The sequence below is a fragment of the Setaria viridis genome, chromosome 9, assembly GCF_005286985.2.
Source record: "Setaria viridis chromosome 9, Setaria_viridis_v4.0, whole genome shotgun sequence".
NCBI lineage: Eukaryota > Viridiplantae > Streptophyta > Magnoliopsida > Poales > Poaceae > Setaria > Setaria viridis.
In genome coordinates, this window is record NC_048271.2 from 913,626 (window position 1) to 929,740 (window position 16,115).

At 50.7% G+C, this 16,115-nt stretch overlaps 3 protein-coding genes and 1 non-coding gene across 4 annotated transcripts; 3 read left to right on the forward strand and 1 right to left on the reverse strand.

Annotated features, from left to right (window-relative positions):
* Window positions 1-1,196: 1,196 nt before the first annotated feature.
* On the forward strand, window positions 1,197-5,280 carry LOC117836599 (pentatricopeptide repeat-containing protein At3g13880). The gene is made up of 2 exons (XM_034716065.2): window positions 1,197-2,991; window positions 3,756-5,280. The coding sequence occupies exons 1-2, from the start codon at window positions 1,217-1,219 to the stop codon at window positions 4,510-4,512; spliced, it is 2,532 nt and encodes an 843-aa protein (XP_034571956.1). The 5' UTR covers window positions 1,197-1,216; the 3' UTR covers window positions 4,513-5,280.
* A 169-nt stretch (window positions 5,281-5,449) lies between these two features.
* Window positions 5,450-5,523, forward strand: TRNAV-AAC (transfer RNA valine (anticodon AAC)). Its single transcript has one exon. It is a non-coding gene; the product is annotated as a tRNA-Val (tRNA).
* Window positions 5,524-7,775: 2,252 nt separating this feature from the next.
* Window positions 7,776-10,893, forward strand: LOC117838237 (BTB/POZ domain-containing protein At2g13690). The gene is made up of 2 exons (XM_034718189.2): window positions 7,776-8,623; window positions 9,828-10,893. Exons 1-2 carry the CDS (start codon window positions 7,982-7,984, stop codon window positions 10,755-10,757), a joined length of 1,572 nt encoding a protein of 523 aa, XP_034574080.1. The 5' UTR covers window positions 7,776-7,981; the 3' UTR covers window positions 10,758-10,893.
* A 91-nt stretch (window positions 10,894-10,984) lies between these two features.
* Window positions 10,985-13,471, reverse strand: LOC117838236 (uncharacterized). Its single transcript, XM_034718188.2, has one exon. It carries the CDS (start codon window positions 13,197-13,199, stop codon window positions 11,124-11,126), a length of 2,076 nt encoding a protein of 691 aa, XP_034574079.1. The 5' UTR covers window positions 13,200-13,471; the 3' UTR covers window positions 10,985-11,123.
* Between the last annotated feature and the right edge of the window lie 2,644 nt (window positions 13,472-16,115).

Here is a 16,115-nt window from a genome sequence, read left to right on the forward strand (position 1 = left end):
TCCACCCCCGTCGCCTTCTCTCCCCACCCAACCGGCCCGCCGCCTCACCAGAGCCACCCGCCGCCCCGCCCCGCCACCCTCCCCTCAGGCTCTGTCGTGCCGCGCCGCCCCCCTTTCTCCTCCCCATCCGCACCGCCCCCTTTTCTCCTCCCCATCTGCGCCCGCCCGCCGCCCTGGGGTCCTAGCCGCGCCGCTGGAGCAGCTCCCAGCCCACTCGCCTGGGTTTCGGCCGCGCCGCCGGACGAGCTCCCGGGCCCGCCCGCCCGCCGGGGGTCCCGACCGCGCCGCCGGAGCAACTCCCGCGGCCGCCCACTAGCCCGCGGAGGAACTCCAGCTCGCGCTGCCGGCGGCGCGGCACACAGCGGAGCTCCAGCTCGCTCGTGGCCAGCGCTCGGGGGGGGGGGGGGGGGAGTTCCCATGACTGCACTCCAGCTCACCCAACAGAAGAAGACGGAGAGAGCGACGAGAAAAAGTGGGATGCCCCCGTCCGCTCGATTCGGAGGGATGGGGGCGTCCCACATAATGATGGAATATTCCTCTTCGAGGATGACTCTGTCCCACTCGTCTCTGAACCAAACATCCCTAAAAATAGAATCGTCCCGCCCCGTCCCATCCCGTCCTTAGAACCAAACGCACCCTCAGCTGTTAGAGTCCAAGCAGAAGGAACACCTTATCGTTTCCTTGTGTAATGGTAGCTAGCAACGTGCACCCTGACAGATCGCACTTGGCTCGTCTTGCTCAGCCTTCTCAACGATGAAAACTGGTCACCTGGCACGCTCGACTTCCTGTGCAGCAACCTGTTTGGCTTCAATGGCATCAGTTGAGAACACTCGATTTCTTTTCCAAATCCGAGGCTTGTGATGCACACGTCATTCAGAGCAATAGTATCGACGTGGATCACGACATCATCGTGGCAATTTATTTACTCCCTTCGTTCTTAAATTTAAATACATGACACTGTTAACTTTTTACTTCAACTTTGACCACCGAACGAGTTAATTAGCTAAAGTAAAGTATGTACCATTATGTTTATTGTCATATGTATTTTAGATTTAATTTGTAGGTTTATCTATTGCAAAACTATTTTTTAGTAAAGACAAATAGTCAAACAATCTCTCCCTCTGACTTGGACCCCACAATTCAGTGAGAGTGAGCCGGAAGCCCAAGTGCCCAACTCCAAAGTCGCTATGCTTAAACCCTCGCAAAACCCCATGACATGAGCGCCGCCGCAGCGCCGCGCTCGATGCTGCCGCAGAGACAGAGGTGGCCGCCGGACCATCGTCTCCCAGACCATCGCGCGCATCCCAACCAAACCCCGCCTCCGCCTCGTCCGCGCCCGCCTGAACCTTCACCGCGCCGCGCCCGCCGTCGCCTCGCGCCCCTGGAGCCGTCGGTCTACGCGGGCCTCCTCCGGTGCGCGTCGCGAACCCGGTCGCTGGCGCTGGCCAGGCTCGCGCACTCCCACATGGTCCGCGCCGGCTACCGGCCGGGCCTGTTCCTGCGCAACAACCTGCTCGCCGCCTACACCCGCTGCGGCGACATGCGGTACGCGCGCCTCCTGTTCGACGGAATGCCGCGCCGGGACGCCGTCTCCTGGAACACGCTCATCGCAGGGTACTCCAGCCAGGGCTCCCCGCGCCTGGCGCTCTGCGCGTTCCGCGACGCGCGGCGGGATGGAGGCGTCGCCGTGGATAGGTTCACCTACGCCACGGTGCTGGCCGCGTGTGGTGGCGTGAGGGACGGGAGGAGCGGACGGGCTGCGCACGGGCTGGCCGTGGTGAGCGGGGTTGCGCGGACTGCGTTCGTGACCAACTCGGTGATCGACATGTACGCCAAGTGCGGGATGATTGATGAGGTGAGGCTGGTGTTTGATCGGGCGCAGGAGCGGGATGAGGTTTCGTGGAACCTGCTGCTGTCGGCGTACGTGCGGATGGGGTGGCCTGAGGTAGCGGTAAATGTGCTTGTCTGGATGCACCGGTCAGGGGTGAAGCTGGATGCTTTCGCTTTGGGTGGGATCCTGAAGGCTTGCTCTGAGCTCGAGGATTCGGAGGATGTTCGCATGATGTTGCATGGTTGTGTGATTAAGGTTGGTTTGGACTTGGATTATTTCGTAGGGAGTGCAATGGTGGACATGTACGCAAAGAACGGTGGGTTGGAGGAGGCCATCAAGGTGTTTGATTGCATTCCGGGCCAGAATGTGGTGATTTACAATGCCATGATAGCAGGGTTTGCTAGGTTAGGTAATGAGCCGTGCACTGAGACTAGAATTGAAGCGGTCAGGCTTTATGCAAACTTGCTCCAGAGGAGGATAAGACCCTCCAAGTTTACGTTCAAGAGTGTGCTTGAAGTCTGCAATTTGACCAATGCGGTGCGATGTGGGAGGCAGATACATGCCCATGTTATCCTTAGTGGGTTTCAAGATGACGAGTTCATTGGAAATGCATTGATTAATCTGTATGCAAAAGCACGGTTAGTTGATGATAGTCTGAGATGCTTCAACAGTACTCCCAAGCGAGAGATTTTTACATGGACATCTATGATTACAGCATTTGTGCACGATGAGCATCCTGATAAGGCTCTAGACTTGTTCAAAGAGCTTCGTTACCTGGAAAAGGAGCCAGACCAATTCACCATGTCAACTGTGATGACTGCCTGTGCTGCTTTGAGTGTACCAATAACATGTGAGCAGATACATTGTTATGCAGTCAAATCTGGATTCGATCAGTTTACTTGTTGTGGCAATTCTCAGATTGAGATGTATAGGTGTGCAGGTGATCTTAAGGCTGCAAACAAGTCATTCGAGACAATATCATGTCTGGATACATTCTCATGGTCTCAGATGATCTTGAGCTATGCAGTGCATGGCCATGAAAGAGAGGCTCTACTGCTCTTCAAGAAAATGGAGGATTGTGGTGTCATGAAAAATGAGTTTGCATTTCTTGCTGTTCTTGTTGCTTGCAGCCATCAGAGACTGATCAATGAAGGTTTCAGGTATGCCTTTCTTTTTCCCCCAATGAGCAATACACAACCTTGTTTCATCATTGTTTCTTAGATAAGCATTTCCTTCTTGCCTTCCTCCTGCCTACCTGTAAGACGCTTGTGCCACTTTGCATGGGATTTTTGTAGTTATTCTACACAAATTAAATGTGACAAGTAGGTCTAGATGAGAGCTTCGGAATTATAGATGGAAAATTAGCAATGCCAAAAGTAGATGATAGAACAAACTCCTCCTAAAACAAGCAGTCGCCATCTAACCATATTTTAGACCATGAATCCTTACTCCTGCACTAACCTAAAATAGCATGCTGCATTCGCCGATATGCATAACCTAAAGACAAAACCCAAGGCCATCATAGGGTGATGTCATACCCTCCTGCAAGATAGCAAATTAATTGTGCATGCTGGCTGCGGCATGTGTTTGAATTTCATTTACTCAAACTTATAGGATTGTCAAACTCGAAGTAACACTGCCAGTGCCGGTCCCAAGCCCGGATGCAAAAGGTGGAGGGTTTGAGTTTGACATTCCTTTTTTCTATTGCTCCATTCCCACTTAGCATGTAGTGCTAATCATACTGTAACTTCTAACTTGAAGAATTTTAGATGTCTACAACTTGGCATGTAATCCTAATTGCAGAATTTACTGTACAGCCACACATAAATGAACAAAATGGTGTATCCTCCATTTTTATTTTACTTATTTTCCACTTCTAAATATGGTACGTAATTGTTCACATGTTTTCTATATTATAATGCAGGCATTATGAGAGCATGGTGTCAGATTATGGCTTTGTCGGGGATGTGAAGCATATAGCTTGCATGGTTGACCTCCTAGGCCATGCTGGGAAGGTGGCTGACGCTGAAGATTTCATAATGGGGTCTGGATTAGAAAATGATGCAGTACTTTGGCATGCACTATTGCGTGCCTGCAGAATCCATGGGGACAAAGATAGGGGTATAAAAATAGGGGAGAAACTAATAATGCTCGAGCCTTGTGCTGCCAGTTCCTATGTCATGCTGTACAACCTGTACATGGATGCTGGCAAAATCTCACTTGCTATGAGGACAAGAGGTCAGATGAGAGAGCGAGGAATGACTAAGGAGGCTGGGATTAGTTGGGCCGAGTTTGGAGGATCCATACATCAATTTGTTGATGGAGATAATTCTTGCTCACAGAAAGCTGAAACTTTCACAAGATTGGAAGAGTTGTTGGTCAGTGTGAAACAAAAGACACAGCATTTCGGAATGAATGTTTGGGAGATGGGATTCCAAGCCAGAAAGGTCGGTGAGAACTCAATCAGCAAACATGGTGAATTGTTAGCGGTGGCTCATGGGCTGACTACTTTGCCAAACTCTGCTCCTGTAAGAGTTATGAAGAACCAAAACATGTCCTGGGAAAGCCACGAGACGCTGAAATTGCTATCCGAAGGTGAAAACAGGGAAATCATTATCAGAGATCCAGCTCGCTTTCATCATTTTAGTCAAGGTTCATGCTCTTGTCGAGACTACTGGTAACCAGAAGCCATATACGTCTCCTCTGGAGTAAGATACTTAGATGAAGTTGCAACTGGCAGCTGGTGTTTAGTGGAACTGAACATGCAAGTAAATCAAGCCTACTTGCAAAGCCACCTGGCCCAATTGGTTGGGTAAGGTGACATGATTGCAGTGAAAACAACATGTGGCACAATTGGTTGGGTAAGATGATTGTGGTTAATGATATGCACGTCCAGAGCATTGATTCATAATGATAAACAGCCATCGAGGAAGTTGCGGACAGAATGTTTGGTGCTGCTGGTGATTTTGAAGTTTACTGCGTCTCACACTCTCACTAGACAGCTAGAAGCCTAGAAGGGGACACGATGAATGGATTTGGACAAGTGTCGATGACGAAGTAACATGAATATCTCCTGTTTGGCTATGGTAGGCAGTCTACCAGCACACCTCAAAGCTTATGTGCAGTGTGCATCACAGGTTTGTCCATTGGATGCGTAGGCCATAGTAACTGGGAACTAGCAGATACCTGACATCTTACCTTTTGAAGCTGAAGGTTTTTTTGCCCCACAACCTGGCGATAGAGTCCCTCATTTAGGCTCACTGATTTCCTTAGTAGAATTAGGCATAATTACAGCTGATACATGTACATATATGCATTCCTTGTCTACTTATAAAGTTTTGCAACTGGGGAAGTGTATATAACACTGTAAAATGGCTCGATAGTTTCATTTGACTGAAGAAATTCTTGGGTCCAGGCTGGGTGTCGTTGCAACTGGCGAAGTGTATATAGCACTGGGTGTCCTTTTGTGTTTTCGTGCTGACGGGAGTCATTTCGTGCCTTCAGAAGGCATACCTCGAAATCGATTTCTGAAAAAAAAAACAATAGAAATATTTGGATCAGCCTTAACACATAGGATAGTAACGAACAATAAACTGATTGCATCAGCATTGGCACCAAGATTTCGTGGTGTAGTTGGTTATCACGTCAGTCTAACACACTGAAGGTCTCCGGTTCGAGTCCGGGCGAAATCAGTTTTTTTCCCCCACTGTTTTTTTTGCTCCACTACTCCTTGTTCGAGCTCATGTAGCTCTCAGAGCAGCTGCAGCGTTTAGTACCACTTTTGCAAAAATTGCTCCAGCGTGAAGCACCACCGTGGGACCCACAAAGACATCGAATGGCAGTAAAAAGGAAAGAGGTGTGGAGTGAGCAGGTGAGGTGAGAGACAATATTTAATCGAAGCACTTGGTGCAAAGTACGATTTCGACGTGGCACGCCAGCGCTCCAGCGTATAGCCACCCCATAGCCTCTCTCTCTCTTCTTAGCAGCCTCAAAAATGCAACGCTCGAGCTGCTCTCACCGGACCAGCTGAACAAGAAGCCAAAGCCTGCATCTAAGGCCTTGTTTAGTTCTCAATTTGGGAGTAGCAAAATTGGCATTTTGTCATAAATGCGATATTGTAGCGTTTCGTTTGTATTTGTGAATTATTGTCTAAATATTGACTAATTAGGCTCAAAAGATTCATCTCGCAAAGTACAACAAAACTGTGCAATTAGTTTTTGATTTCGTCTACATTTAGTACTCCATGCATGTACCGCAAGTTTAATGTGATGGGGAATCTTCTTTTTGCATAGTGCCAAAGTTGGGAGTTGGGGGTGAAGTAAACAAGGGCTAATACGTTTGTCGTGTCGTGCCAGCTGTTATCTGGACTTTTAGGATGTGTTTAGATGGAGGGACATGAGGGATGGGACGGTTCCATCCTTATTTTTTGGGATGGAATGATCCCAATCTGTTGTTTGGTGGAAGTGATGGGATCATTCTTGTTTCTTGTTTGGTAGAAGAAATGAGGATAAGATAGTTTAAATGATGTTTTCCTTCCGTTAGTTGTAGAACCCAAATATCATTCGCACAAATCCGCAGTACCCACGTGTCGGTCAAAGAAAAGAAAGCAGAGGACATCCGCCCGTCAGGAGCTGGCCTCCGCCCGCCAGGAGCTCCGCCGCCATGGCCCTCCGCCCGTCGAGACCTTCGGCCGTCAAGAGCAGGCCTCTGCCACCGGTAGCCTTCCGCCCGCCAGGAGCTAGCCTTCACCACCAGGCCCTCCGCCACCAGGAGCTAACCTCGTGCGTGCCGACGAGCAGAAGGAAGAAGATGCGCACGGGGAGACGGAGCCGGACATCGTCTACCGGGGATGGATCGGTCCGGCTGTTTTTTCCGGATCGTTTCATCTTGAATCTACTGTGAATAATCTTGATGTGGGATGGTTCCATCCCTGTGACCCCCAACCAAATACAGATGATCCCGTCCGATCCCTCCATCAAACACACGTTGAGCCGGCGTGTCGTTGCAAGCTTGCAACTGCGATCCAAAGGGTTAAGTTATTAATCGCTTGTCTCCTGTAGTGGCAGACTGGCAGTGTCCAGCGCGTGCGGGTGCCAACCATTCGTTGCCTGCCGTCGAAGGCGTCGTTGCAGTCAGCCGGCAGCAGCAATGGATCAGGCAGGACAGGGCACACGGCGAGCTGCTCTTGTCTGGCCTCCCGTGTAGGTGAGCGCTGTGCAGCCTGTGCTGCTGCACGTATGCATTGATCGCAATGCATGCAGGTCGACAAATGCGGCTCATTCAATTCACTCGCCGCACCTTTTTTTTCTTTCTTCTTCCTATTCTTGTTTGGTGCATAATCCTTTTTGCGCCTGTTTCGGATGGCATGGATTTGTCTAAGATTTCAATCCTAAAAGGTGTGTCTGATTGTAGATACTTTTTGGATCGTTTGGTAGAGCTCCAACTCCTCCTAAACAGAGTCGGAGCCGGAGAAGATATCTTTTTTAGCTCCAGCTTCTTCATAGTGAAGCTATTTTTGATCAAATCATTTGGTAAAACTTAAGAAGCTGAAGCTAAAGTCCCGCTAAACTGACCTGTATGTTGCACAACGGCCAATTTGGCCTCTAGTAGCATCGCACTCCCATGGCGTACGGCCGATTTATGCCAAGCACAGCCCATTTACAGGCCGCCACGTGGCGTCTGCCGACCGTGAACCACAGGTCCACAGAGCCAAAACCGGATGTGGCACGCCGTGACACGGGACCCCCACCGTCGGTGGCCGTAGACGATCCCGCCACTGTTCCCCGGGCACGGCATCTAGTTCAACGGCATCCGATGCGCGCCTCCACCCCACACGCACGCCTCCCACCTACACCACCCTCGCTTACACGCGGGCCCACCCTCCCGTCTCACGGACCACGTGGGCCCGCCTCGCTTCACGCCGCGGCAATTATTTCCTCCGCCCCCGCCCGTGTAGCTCTCGCTGCTCGCAGCACGCTCAGCTAGCTCTGCTGCTTCTGCTGCCGCTCGGAATCTCCCATGGCCACGGCCGCCTCCGCCTCCGCCCCCGCCTCGTGCTGAGCCGAACCCTACCACTCTAGCAGCGGGGTACTACCAAATTCGAGCGCTAGATCCTCATCCCGTTCCGGCGCCGGCGCCTCGCCTCCCCCCATGGCGGACTCCACGCACCACACCATCCGCCGCGCGGCGGCGCGGCCCCGCGGCTGGTGCTGCTCGTTCTCCGGCGTCCCGGACAGCCCCGAGCACCGCGCGCTCCCGTCCGCCGCGGGAGGCGGCGTTGTCCCGAAGCTGCCGCCGCCGCCCAAGTCCCCGCTGGCGCCGTCGTTCCAGAGCTCGCCGTCGTCCAAGCTCGCGGGCCTCATCGACCCGCGCAGGATCCTCTCGCCGGGGCGCGTGTCCCCGATAGACTCCGAGGGCTCTCCGGTCGTGGCGGCCGCGGAGGCGGAGGAGGAGCCGCCGCTCCCGAGGGACCAGGCCGCGGCGGCGGCACCGTTCGTGGCGGTGCGGGAGGACGAGGAGGAGGGAGGGGGCGGGCTGGATCTGAGGCTGTCCCTGCGCGGGAGGGACGGGAGGTGCGTCGTTATGGAGCTCGACTCCGCCGTGCTGCGCGAGAGCAGCGCCTTCTTCGCCGACATGGTGCCGGGCGCCTCCGGAGGAGGGGGCAAGAGGATCGAGGTGGATGGGGTGGACAACCTGGAGGCCTTCAAGGAGGCCGTGGAGCTCATGTTCGAGCCCGACGCCATGCGCTGGCTCGCCAGGGCCGGCGTGCCACGGGCAATTGGTGTGCTCGAGGTCAGATGCATCCCTTTCGCTTCCTTCTCTTTGTCTGTGCCGGTTCAAGTGTTTGTACCAGTCACAGTGCAGGATTAAATAGTTCAATTTGATTGGTCAATTGATTGTGTTGTGATGAATTCAAGGTATACTTGTGAGTTGTGACCTTGATGTTCATGCTCACCTACTCATCAGTTAGCATGTGGACATCAATTGGTTTAGGTGTTCTAGGATTTAGACTAATGTAGCGACCAAAATTGAGTATGCACTCTTTAGGTGGTGTTTTGGCCAGAAACACTTTGATGTGTCAAAATCATTGACTTGGTGCTGATAGTGTATGTTATGCAGTTGCTAGAATATGAGCTGCAGCCTTTATGGCAGGGTTAACTCCATGTGGGTTCTGGTGACTTTAGTTAGCAGTAGGCCTTACCGGCAGCCTCATTACTTAGATAATATTATTGCTGGCAATTTTTGTAACTTATTGACTTACTCATATACACAGTTTTTGGGAACCTTTTCACGATTACTACGTGGCATATTTATTGACAATATCACATTTCTTAGACATTAATAATGCCAATACAATGAGAAAAAAAAGGATTCTGGCATAAGAGTTCACAACTTGTTCGTGTTGGACGGTTAGGCTCAAAGTTAGCAAAGATATCCAAGTAGGAAAATAGTTTTGTAGTTCAAGTACTGATTTTAAGTGTCTAGGTTCGATAAATTTTGAAAATTGAATCATTCAATATTTTCTGTGGTGCACTTTTTAACTTTGATATGTACGGCTAGGGTGGTTATCGATTCTTAGGCCAGCTCATTAATATATGTGTTCAGAAGCCACTAAAACACGGAGAAAAGAACATACTAGCAGATTAGCAGGTTTTCAGGCTCATGTCATAAGTTCTCAATTTTTTTATTGAAAATTTGCTGTTATTTTGTGTGCACCTCACAGATTATATTGGAATGTAGTTGTACTTTGACTAAAATACGTTTATTTGGTGTCATGTGCTCGATCCGTTAACTGATGTCATCTACTCTGTGCCTTGTTTATGACTTGCTGAGATTCAGTTGAGAAAGTGAGATGTCAATTAAACTACCTGATCTTTTTTTTCACTGCTACACACATACTATCTTTTTATATTTGTACATCCTCATGTATTTTCTGTTTCCGGACAATCTGAATTGTATCTGACAAATGCTATTCTGTTTTGATTTTGAATTACAGGTTTCCTCCTCTATTATGTTTGACAGAGGAATTGAAGCATGTTTGAACTACATTGAAGCAGTTCCATGGAATGAGAATGAGGAAGAGAAGCTAAAGCGTGTTTTTGGTAGATGCACTTTTGATGAATCGGTATGTAAAGATGTGCTGGCAAGATTGCAACAACAATGCAGAAGCAGCTCAGAGGATTTGACAGTGCAGCTCGTTGAATCTGTCACCAGTGGAACCAACAACGGTGCAAGGAAAGAGTTGCAATCCTTGGTCAGCGGTCTCCTAAGCAAAAGCTCAGTCTATCATAAGGACTTGTCTGGGCTAAACAAAGGGAGCCTTTATCAAATCTGTCGTTCTTGTTTGCGTTCACTGGTGGAACTTTTCGTGGAAGACTCAGGGCCAGTCGAGGATGCAGGCCAAGCTATCACAGTTTCAGATAGCAAGCCTATGATCGAAAGGGTCAGTAAGCAAACCGAGAATCTCAACTGGCTCTTTGACATCCTTGTAAACAATGATATGGCAGAAGAATTCGTTGAGTGTTGGGCTAACCAGGACGAACTCATCAGAATGCACGAGGAGGCATCACCGATGTTCAGATACGAGCTGAGCCGGATATCAGCGAGTGTGTTCATCGCTCTGGGGAAAGGGAGAATCCAATGCCCCAGCGATATGAGGAGCCAGTTGTTCTATGGATGGTTCAGGCCGATGCTAACGGACTTCGGCTGGCTCCAAAGGTGCTCCAAAGGCCTTGATGTCAGGATACTGGAGGAGCATCTAGGGCAAGCCCTACTCACCCTTCCTCTTCAGCATCAGCAAAGCTTATTCGAAGAATGGTTTCGGTGCTTTGCATCAAGAGGCACAGAATGCCCTAATCTCAGCAGAGCTTTCCAGGTCTGGTGGAGGAGGTCGTTTGTTAGATCATCTGTAGAGGTGCGTCGGTGAGTGTTTTATACATCACTGTGAGGCATATGTGCTGCGTGTATTATCAGTGTAAAATTATAGCCGTTTCAATATCTAGTATATTCAAATTTTGTTTTTTATCTTAATAAAATTCAGCGTGTTCTTCCCGTTCTATGCACTAGCTGGTGTCAGTAGAATTGGTACAATCATGACAAGTTAACCAATACACTACCAGTAAGCTTCATCATGAGTATGTGCAGATCAGGATATTGTTGCCTTAAAACTGGCATCAATGTACATGACCTTATTGGCTTATTCATAGGCAAGCAAGCATAGAGTACATAGGAGTGCATCAGGTCACTCGCTGGTCGCTATATACACATACATCATCACAGATCCTAGTACAACTTAGCCGTGCTTGCCACACATGAGGCCATCTGGCTTGGCATCGACGGTGAGCCAGTGGCAATCCCGGAACTTGCACGTCCCGGAGGCCTGCAGCGTCTCGCCGACGTCCTCCGGCTCCAGGTAGTACGGTGTCCACGACGGCGTCCCGTCCTCGAACGAGTTGTGCGTGAGCCGCCGGATCCCCGTCCCGTCGATGTTGACGGTGAAGATCTCACCGTAGGGCTGGTAGTGGTGCGGGTTCGAGATGGGCTCCGCGGACACGGCGGCGTAGTCCGACGTGAACACCAGCGTCTTGGAGTCCGGGCTGAACCAGGGGTGGTTGGTGCGGCCGCCGTCGGCACTGTGCACGACCCGGCGCAGGCCGGTGCCGTTGGGGTGGATCATGTAGATGGCGAAGCTGCCGCCGCCGGGGTTGTGCCGGTCGGAGGAGAACGCAATCCACTCGCCGTCCGGGGACCAGTTGCACATGGTGTCGGACCAGGGCCCCTCGGTCAGGCGGTGGATGCCGCCGGCCTCGCCGTCCTCGGCGTCCATGATGTAGAGGTTCTTGTGCCCGGACCTCCCCGACCGGAACACCACCCACTTGCCGTCCGGCGAGGGGGACGGGAACGCGTTGTTCTCGCTGCCCGTGGTGAGCTTCTTGATCGAGATGCTGGAGTCGTCATCGTCATCGCCAAGAGACACGGCGATCACGTCCACCTCAGTCCTCTCGCTCGCGAAGGTTGGCCCGATGCTGGTGTAGATGACCCCCTTCCTCTTCCAGTCCCATGCCGTGGGGAAGGCCTCGCCAGAGAGGATTTGCCGGCGTCCACCGGAGCCGTCCGCGTTGACCACGAACAGCCCCGGCAATCCGACAAAGGCGATCCTCTTGCCGTCGTGCGAGAACGAGGGGTACGATCCGTCGATCCTGAACAGCGAGAACGTGTCCGGCGCGGGGCTCTTGATGTTCTCCAGCAGCAGAGGCGAGTCCCCGTTCCCGCTCCCCCGGCACCGGTGGTACGCAACGCGCTCGCCGTCCGGCGAGATGAACGGGTTGAAGTGGTGCACGCGCGGCGCCACGGGCCGGGTCACCTCGAAGTAGGCGTTCGCGCCGCCGCCGCCGCTCACGTCGATGACCTCGATGTGGCGGTAGTCCGAGCCCGGGCGCCAGGTGGCCACCGCCACGAGCCCCGGCGCGCCGGGCGACGCGGCCGGGGTGAAGGCGTGGAACCCCGGCGGGGTGACGCGCTCGACGGACGCCGCCGAGACCCCGGCGCCGCCCGCTAACGAGATCTTGGCGCGGTACACGCCGTACCAGCCGTCGCTATCCCGGCGGTGGAAGAAGAGGGTGGTCTCGTCGGCCCAGGTCGGCCAGCCGCCGTCGCGGATGGCCAGCGTCCTCCGCGACCCGTCGGACGTCCGGAAGACGTAGATGTCGGTGTTGAGGTCCTCCACCTCGCCACCCCACCCGTCCGGTCCGGGTGACGCGGCGGCCGTCCACTCCCCGGACGGCGACACGGCGGGGCTGAAGTCGGCGACGCCGCGCGGGGTGAGACGGCGCGTGGCTCCCGAGGGCAGGTGCGTGTTGTAGACGGCCGCCCAGCTCCGGCGCGGGGCCTCCGCGGGCTCGGCGGTGGAGACGTACACGAGGTGGGCGCCGTCGGGGGTCAGCGACGGGCGGTCCTTGAGCGCGATGGGGTCCCACGGGAGCAGCGGCGAGGGGAGCGCTGCCGCCGCCTCGGGCACCTCGAGCGCCTCGCGGCGGGCGCCGGAGCCGGAGGCGGAGGGGACCGGGAAGGCGTAGAGGTTGAGGGTGCCGTTGCGCTCGGAGACGAAGAGGAGGGAGTCCGAGGACGGCGCGAAGTTGCCGTTGTAGTTGACGGAGGCGCCGTCGGTGAGGCGGACCTCAGCGGCGGGGGAGGAGGAGGAGGAGGAGAGCGGGGTGAGCGGGAGCGCGAAGATGTCGAAGGCGTAGCGGCTGCGGCCCAGCGTGGTGAAGACGATGGTGCCGGAGGCGGCGAGCGCGGGAGCGGGCGCGGCGAGGTAGAGTGGCCCCACGAGGAGGAGGAGCAGCAGCAGGGCGGCGCGGCGAGCCATGGCGCGCGAGGGGAGCGAGCGGGACGGCGTAGTGACGTACCACGTGGGAGGCTCTCGGCCGCGGTAGAAGCGGATAAGAGAGATGCTGCTTCCCTGCCGGGGAATTTTGGGGGATTTCCACGGCCGTTTGGGGGTGATCGAATCTCCCGATGCCACTCGTCAGTGTCAATGATCGTCTAGAAACATCAATGAATTCAGTTAATAATACTGTAATAATTCAGTTTGGGAGCTGCGAGACATGGATAGCGTTTATTGACTCGATGATCATCGCTGGTCAGTGGTCGCATGATGTTATAACCTTGAGCATCTGCGTATCCACACGGCCACTGTTATGATGGTTGCCCTTGTGATGAAGACGTGTTCGTCATCGTTGTTATCTTCGGCGGAATCTAGCCAGATCTTTTCTAGGTGGGATGAGATAGCAATAAGAGGTTACTAGTCCATCAACCGAGCTCCCGCAGATTAATACGGTAAGAGGTATTATATTATAAAGTTATTTCAAAATTAAACCCCTTAGTAATAATTAAAATTATCTATCTAAAACTTTCTCATGTATTTAATATTCTAATACAATACACGTATAGTATCATACAGATATGTATTTATTTTTGTCTAGTTATGGTTAATTTTTAATTAATAATTACTCACACCTTTTCATCCGCATTTATCTTTTTTTCATGTGGTATTGCACCTCCATACATTATGGGTACCATAAAAATTGATATTTTTCATCGCTTCCTCCTATACATCTAAAAATGGTCTACAGTGTGACTTACATCATGCATATATACCTTAAGTTAGTATTTTATATATTAACATTCATATAAATAAGCAATTCAGAATTGTTTACCATATACTTTTGGATATTTCTGTTTAATGAACATGCATATAATTAGATTAGTGTTTAGGTATTTACTTTACGTTGTTTTTAATCATCATATTTTGGGTAATTTAGATACAAATTTAAGAGAGTTTTTAAAGTTATTTTTTATAATGACATGTATGGATAATTTAGATAAAGAATATGAAGTTAAGTTAGATTATTTTTTAATAATTGCAGAGGTGGCTAATTTGGATATAGGTATAAAGAGTTTACCTTAAAAAAAATTTATAATGAAGGTGGGTATTTTTCATAACGAACCATAATAGAATAATGGCTACGATATTAGAGCCTACATGATTGATTGATGCCGAATATTTTGTGAGAATTTTTAGAATTTATCTTTTTTCCTAATGTGTAATCAATGCAAAGTCTTCTAATGAAAAAAAATTAAAAAAACATAGCTAAGAATCAAAGATTTGGCACGAAAAGGGTGGTAGTCTCTCACCTTGGACGGGCATTATCGGCTCCTTTTATCAAAATCAAAATAGGCTTGTTGGGTTGTAAATAAAGAAAAATAAATCAATTTGAAACACGGACATGCAAATACTCCTGTTTGGCAACAAGTGTTAAAGTTTAACACCCATCACATCGGATGTTTGATGCTAATTAGGAGTATTAAACATAAGCTAATTACAAAACTAATTGCACAGATGGAGTGTAATTCGCGAGATGAATCTATTAAGCCTAATTAGTTCATGATTTGACAATGTGGTGCTCATGTTTAGTTCTCCTAATTAGCACAGGGTTCTGCAATTAGTTTTATAATTAACTCATGTTTAGTTCTCCTAATTAGCATCCGAACATCCCATGTGACACTGTTAAAGTTTACCTTGTATCCAAACACGTGCTGCTTCTTTTCTGCTGTCATGCGCGGACCAACATAGGGCCGCCAGGAAAGTCCTTGTAATCTCTCTCTCCATTGGGAAAATTGACATGATGGAATCCCTGTCGCTTCTTGAATCTGCCACGGCACCATACTCTGCCATCAAATTGGTCGCGTCCTCTGATCACGCTGAGTCGCGAACACAGCGCTCATAACTCGTAAGATAGCCTTGATGCTGCATCTGCCTGCATGAACGGACGCACCGCCGCCATCCCCGTCCGGAGGAACTGATTTCCTTTTTGTTCGCGTATTATTTTTTTCAGCGACTCCTTTTTATGTATTGGATAGGTGAACGAAGGATACCGACGGATCATTCGATTAATATTTGTATCATGGCAGACATGAGAAAATAGAAAGTAAAGTTATTTTTTAAATATTAGCAATGGTCAATTTGATACAAATTTAGGGAGTTATTTTAATTTTTTAGACATAAATAGGTAATTAAGATGAAGATTATGCATTATTTCTATTTATTTTATATAATGGTAAAGGTGGGTGTATAGATTTACGGGTTATTTTAGGTTATTTTTATAATGGTGGACGTGTGTAATTTTTTAAAAACACAATACATCCGGTAGCTATGATGATTTGATTCTACTTATTGATGGCTAGATATTTTAATTTTTTTAAAAAAAATTCTCTCAATTTGCGTGTCACATAGCCATGCCGGCAGAATCCTCTACTCCGAGGTGTTGGCGCAAGGGCCCATCCGTAGAGGACGCGCAAGGGCCCATCCGTTGATGGATCAACCACCCAATCGAATGTACTTTCAGCCCATGTTAAATGTGGGGGATAACGGGCTGCCATCCAGCACGCTCAAGTCGGTCGACACACAGTTCGGCCCATGGGAAATCAGACGCATGCACCCAGACCACTGCGATCGGTATAGGAAGACGAATCACACGATTCACGAACCATTTGGGGAAAAAAGCCCGCAGCCGCTGCCGCGCTTGTCTAGCCGCGGTCAAGAGGCGCCTCCCTGCCTGACGGTGCCGGTGGCCTTGACGAGCCCGACACGACGACGTCCTCCTCCTCCTGCTCCTTCGTCGTCGATCGGCCTCCTGCTCCTCAACACGCTCACGCGCTTGCAGATCATCATCCGTCGTTGAAAGGAATTTGGCAAATCCAGCACGCGGCTCGTCGTCCCTCT

What these genes read in the sequence shown, in the direction of transcription:
- LOC117836599 (XM_034716065.2), top strand. Translation starts at nt 1,217, where the DNA reads ATGAGCGCCGCCGCAGCGCCGCGCTCGATGCTGCCGCAGAGACAGAGG. An exon ending in CTGATCAATGAAGGTTTCAG is followed by an intron (nt 2,992 to 3,755) that starts GTATGCCTTTCT and finishes ATTATAATGCAG; the next exon opens with GCATTATGAGAGCATGGTGT.
- LOC117838237 (XM_034718189.2), top strand. Translation starts at nt 7,982, where the DNA reads ATGGCGGACTCCACGCACCACACCATCCGCCGCGCGGCGGCGCGGCCC. An exon ending in GGGCAATTGGTGTGCTCGAG is followed by an intron (nt 8,624 to 9,827) that starts GTCAGATGCATC and finishes TTTGAATTACAG; the next exon opens with GTTTCCTCCTCTATTATGTT.
- LOC117838236 (XM_034718188.2), bottom strand. Translation starts at nt 13,199, where the DNA reads ATGGCTCGCCGCGCCGCCCTGCTGCTGCTCCTCCTCCTCGTGGGGCCA.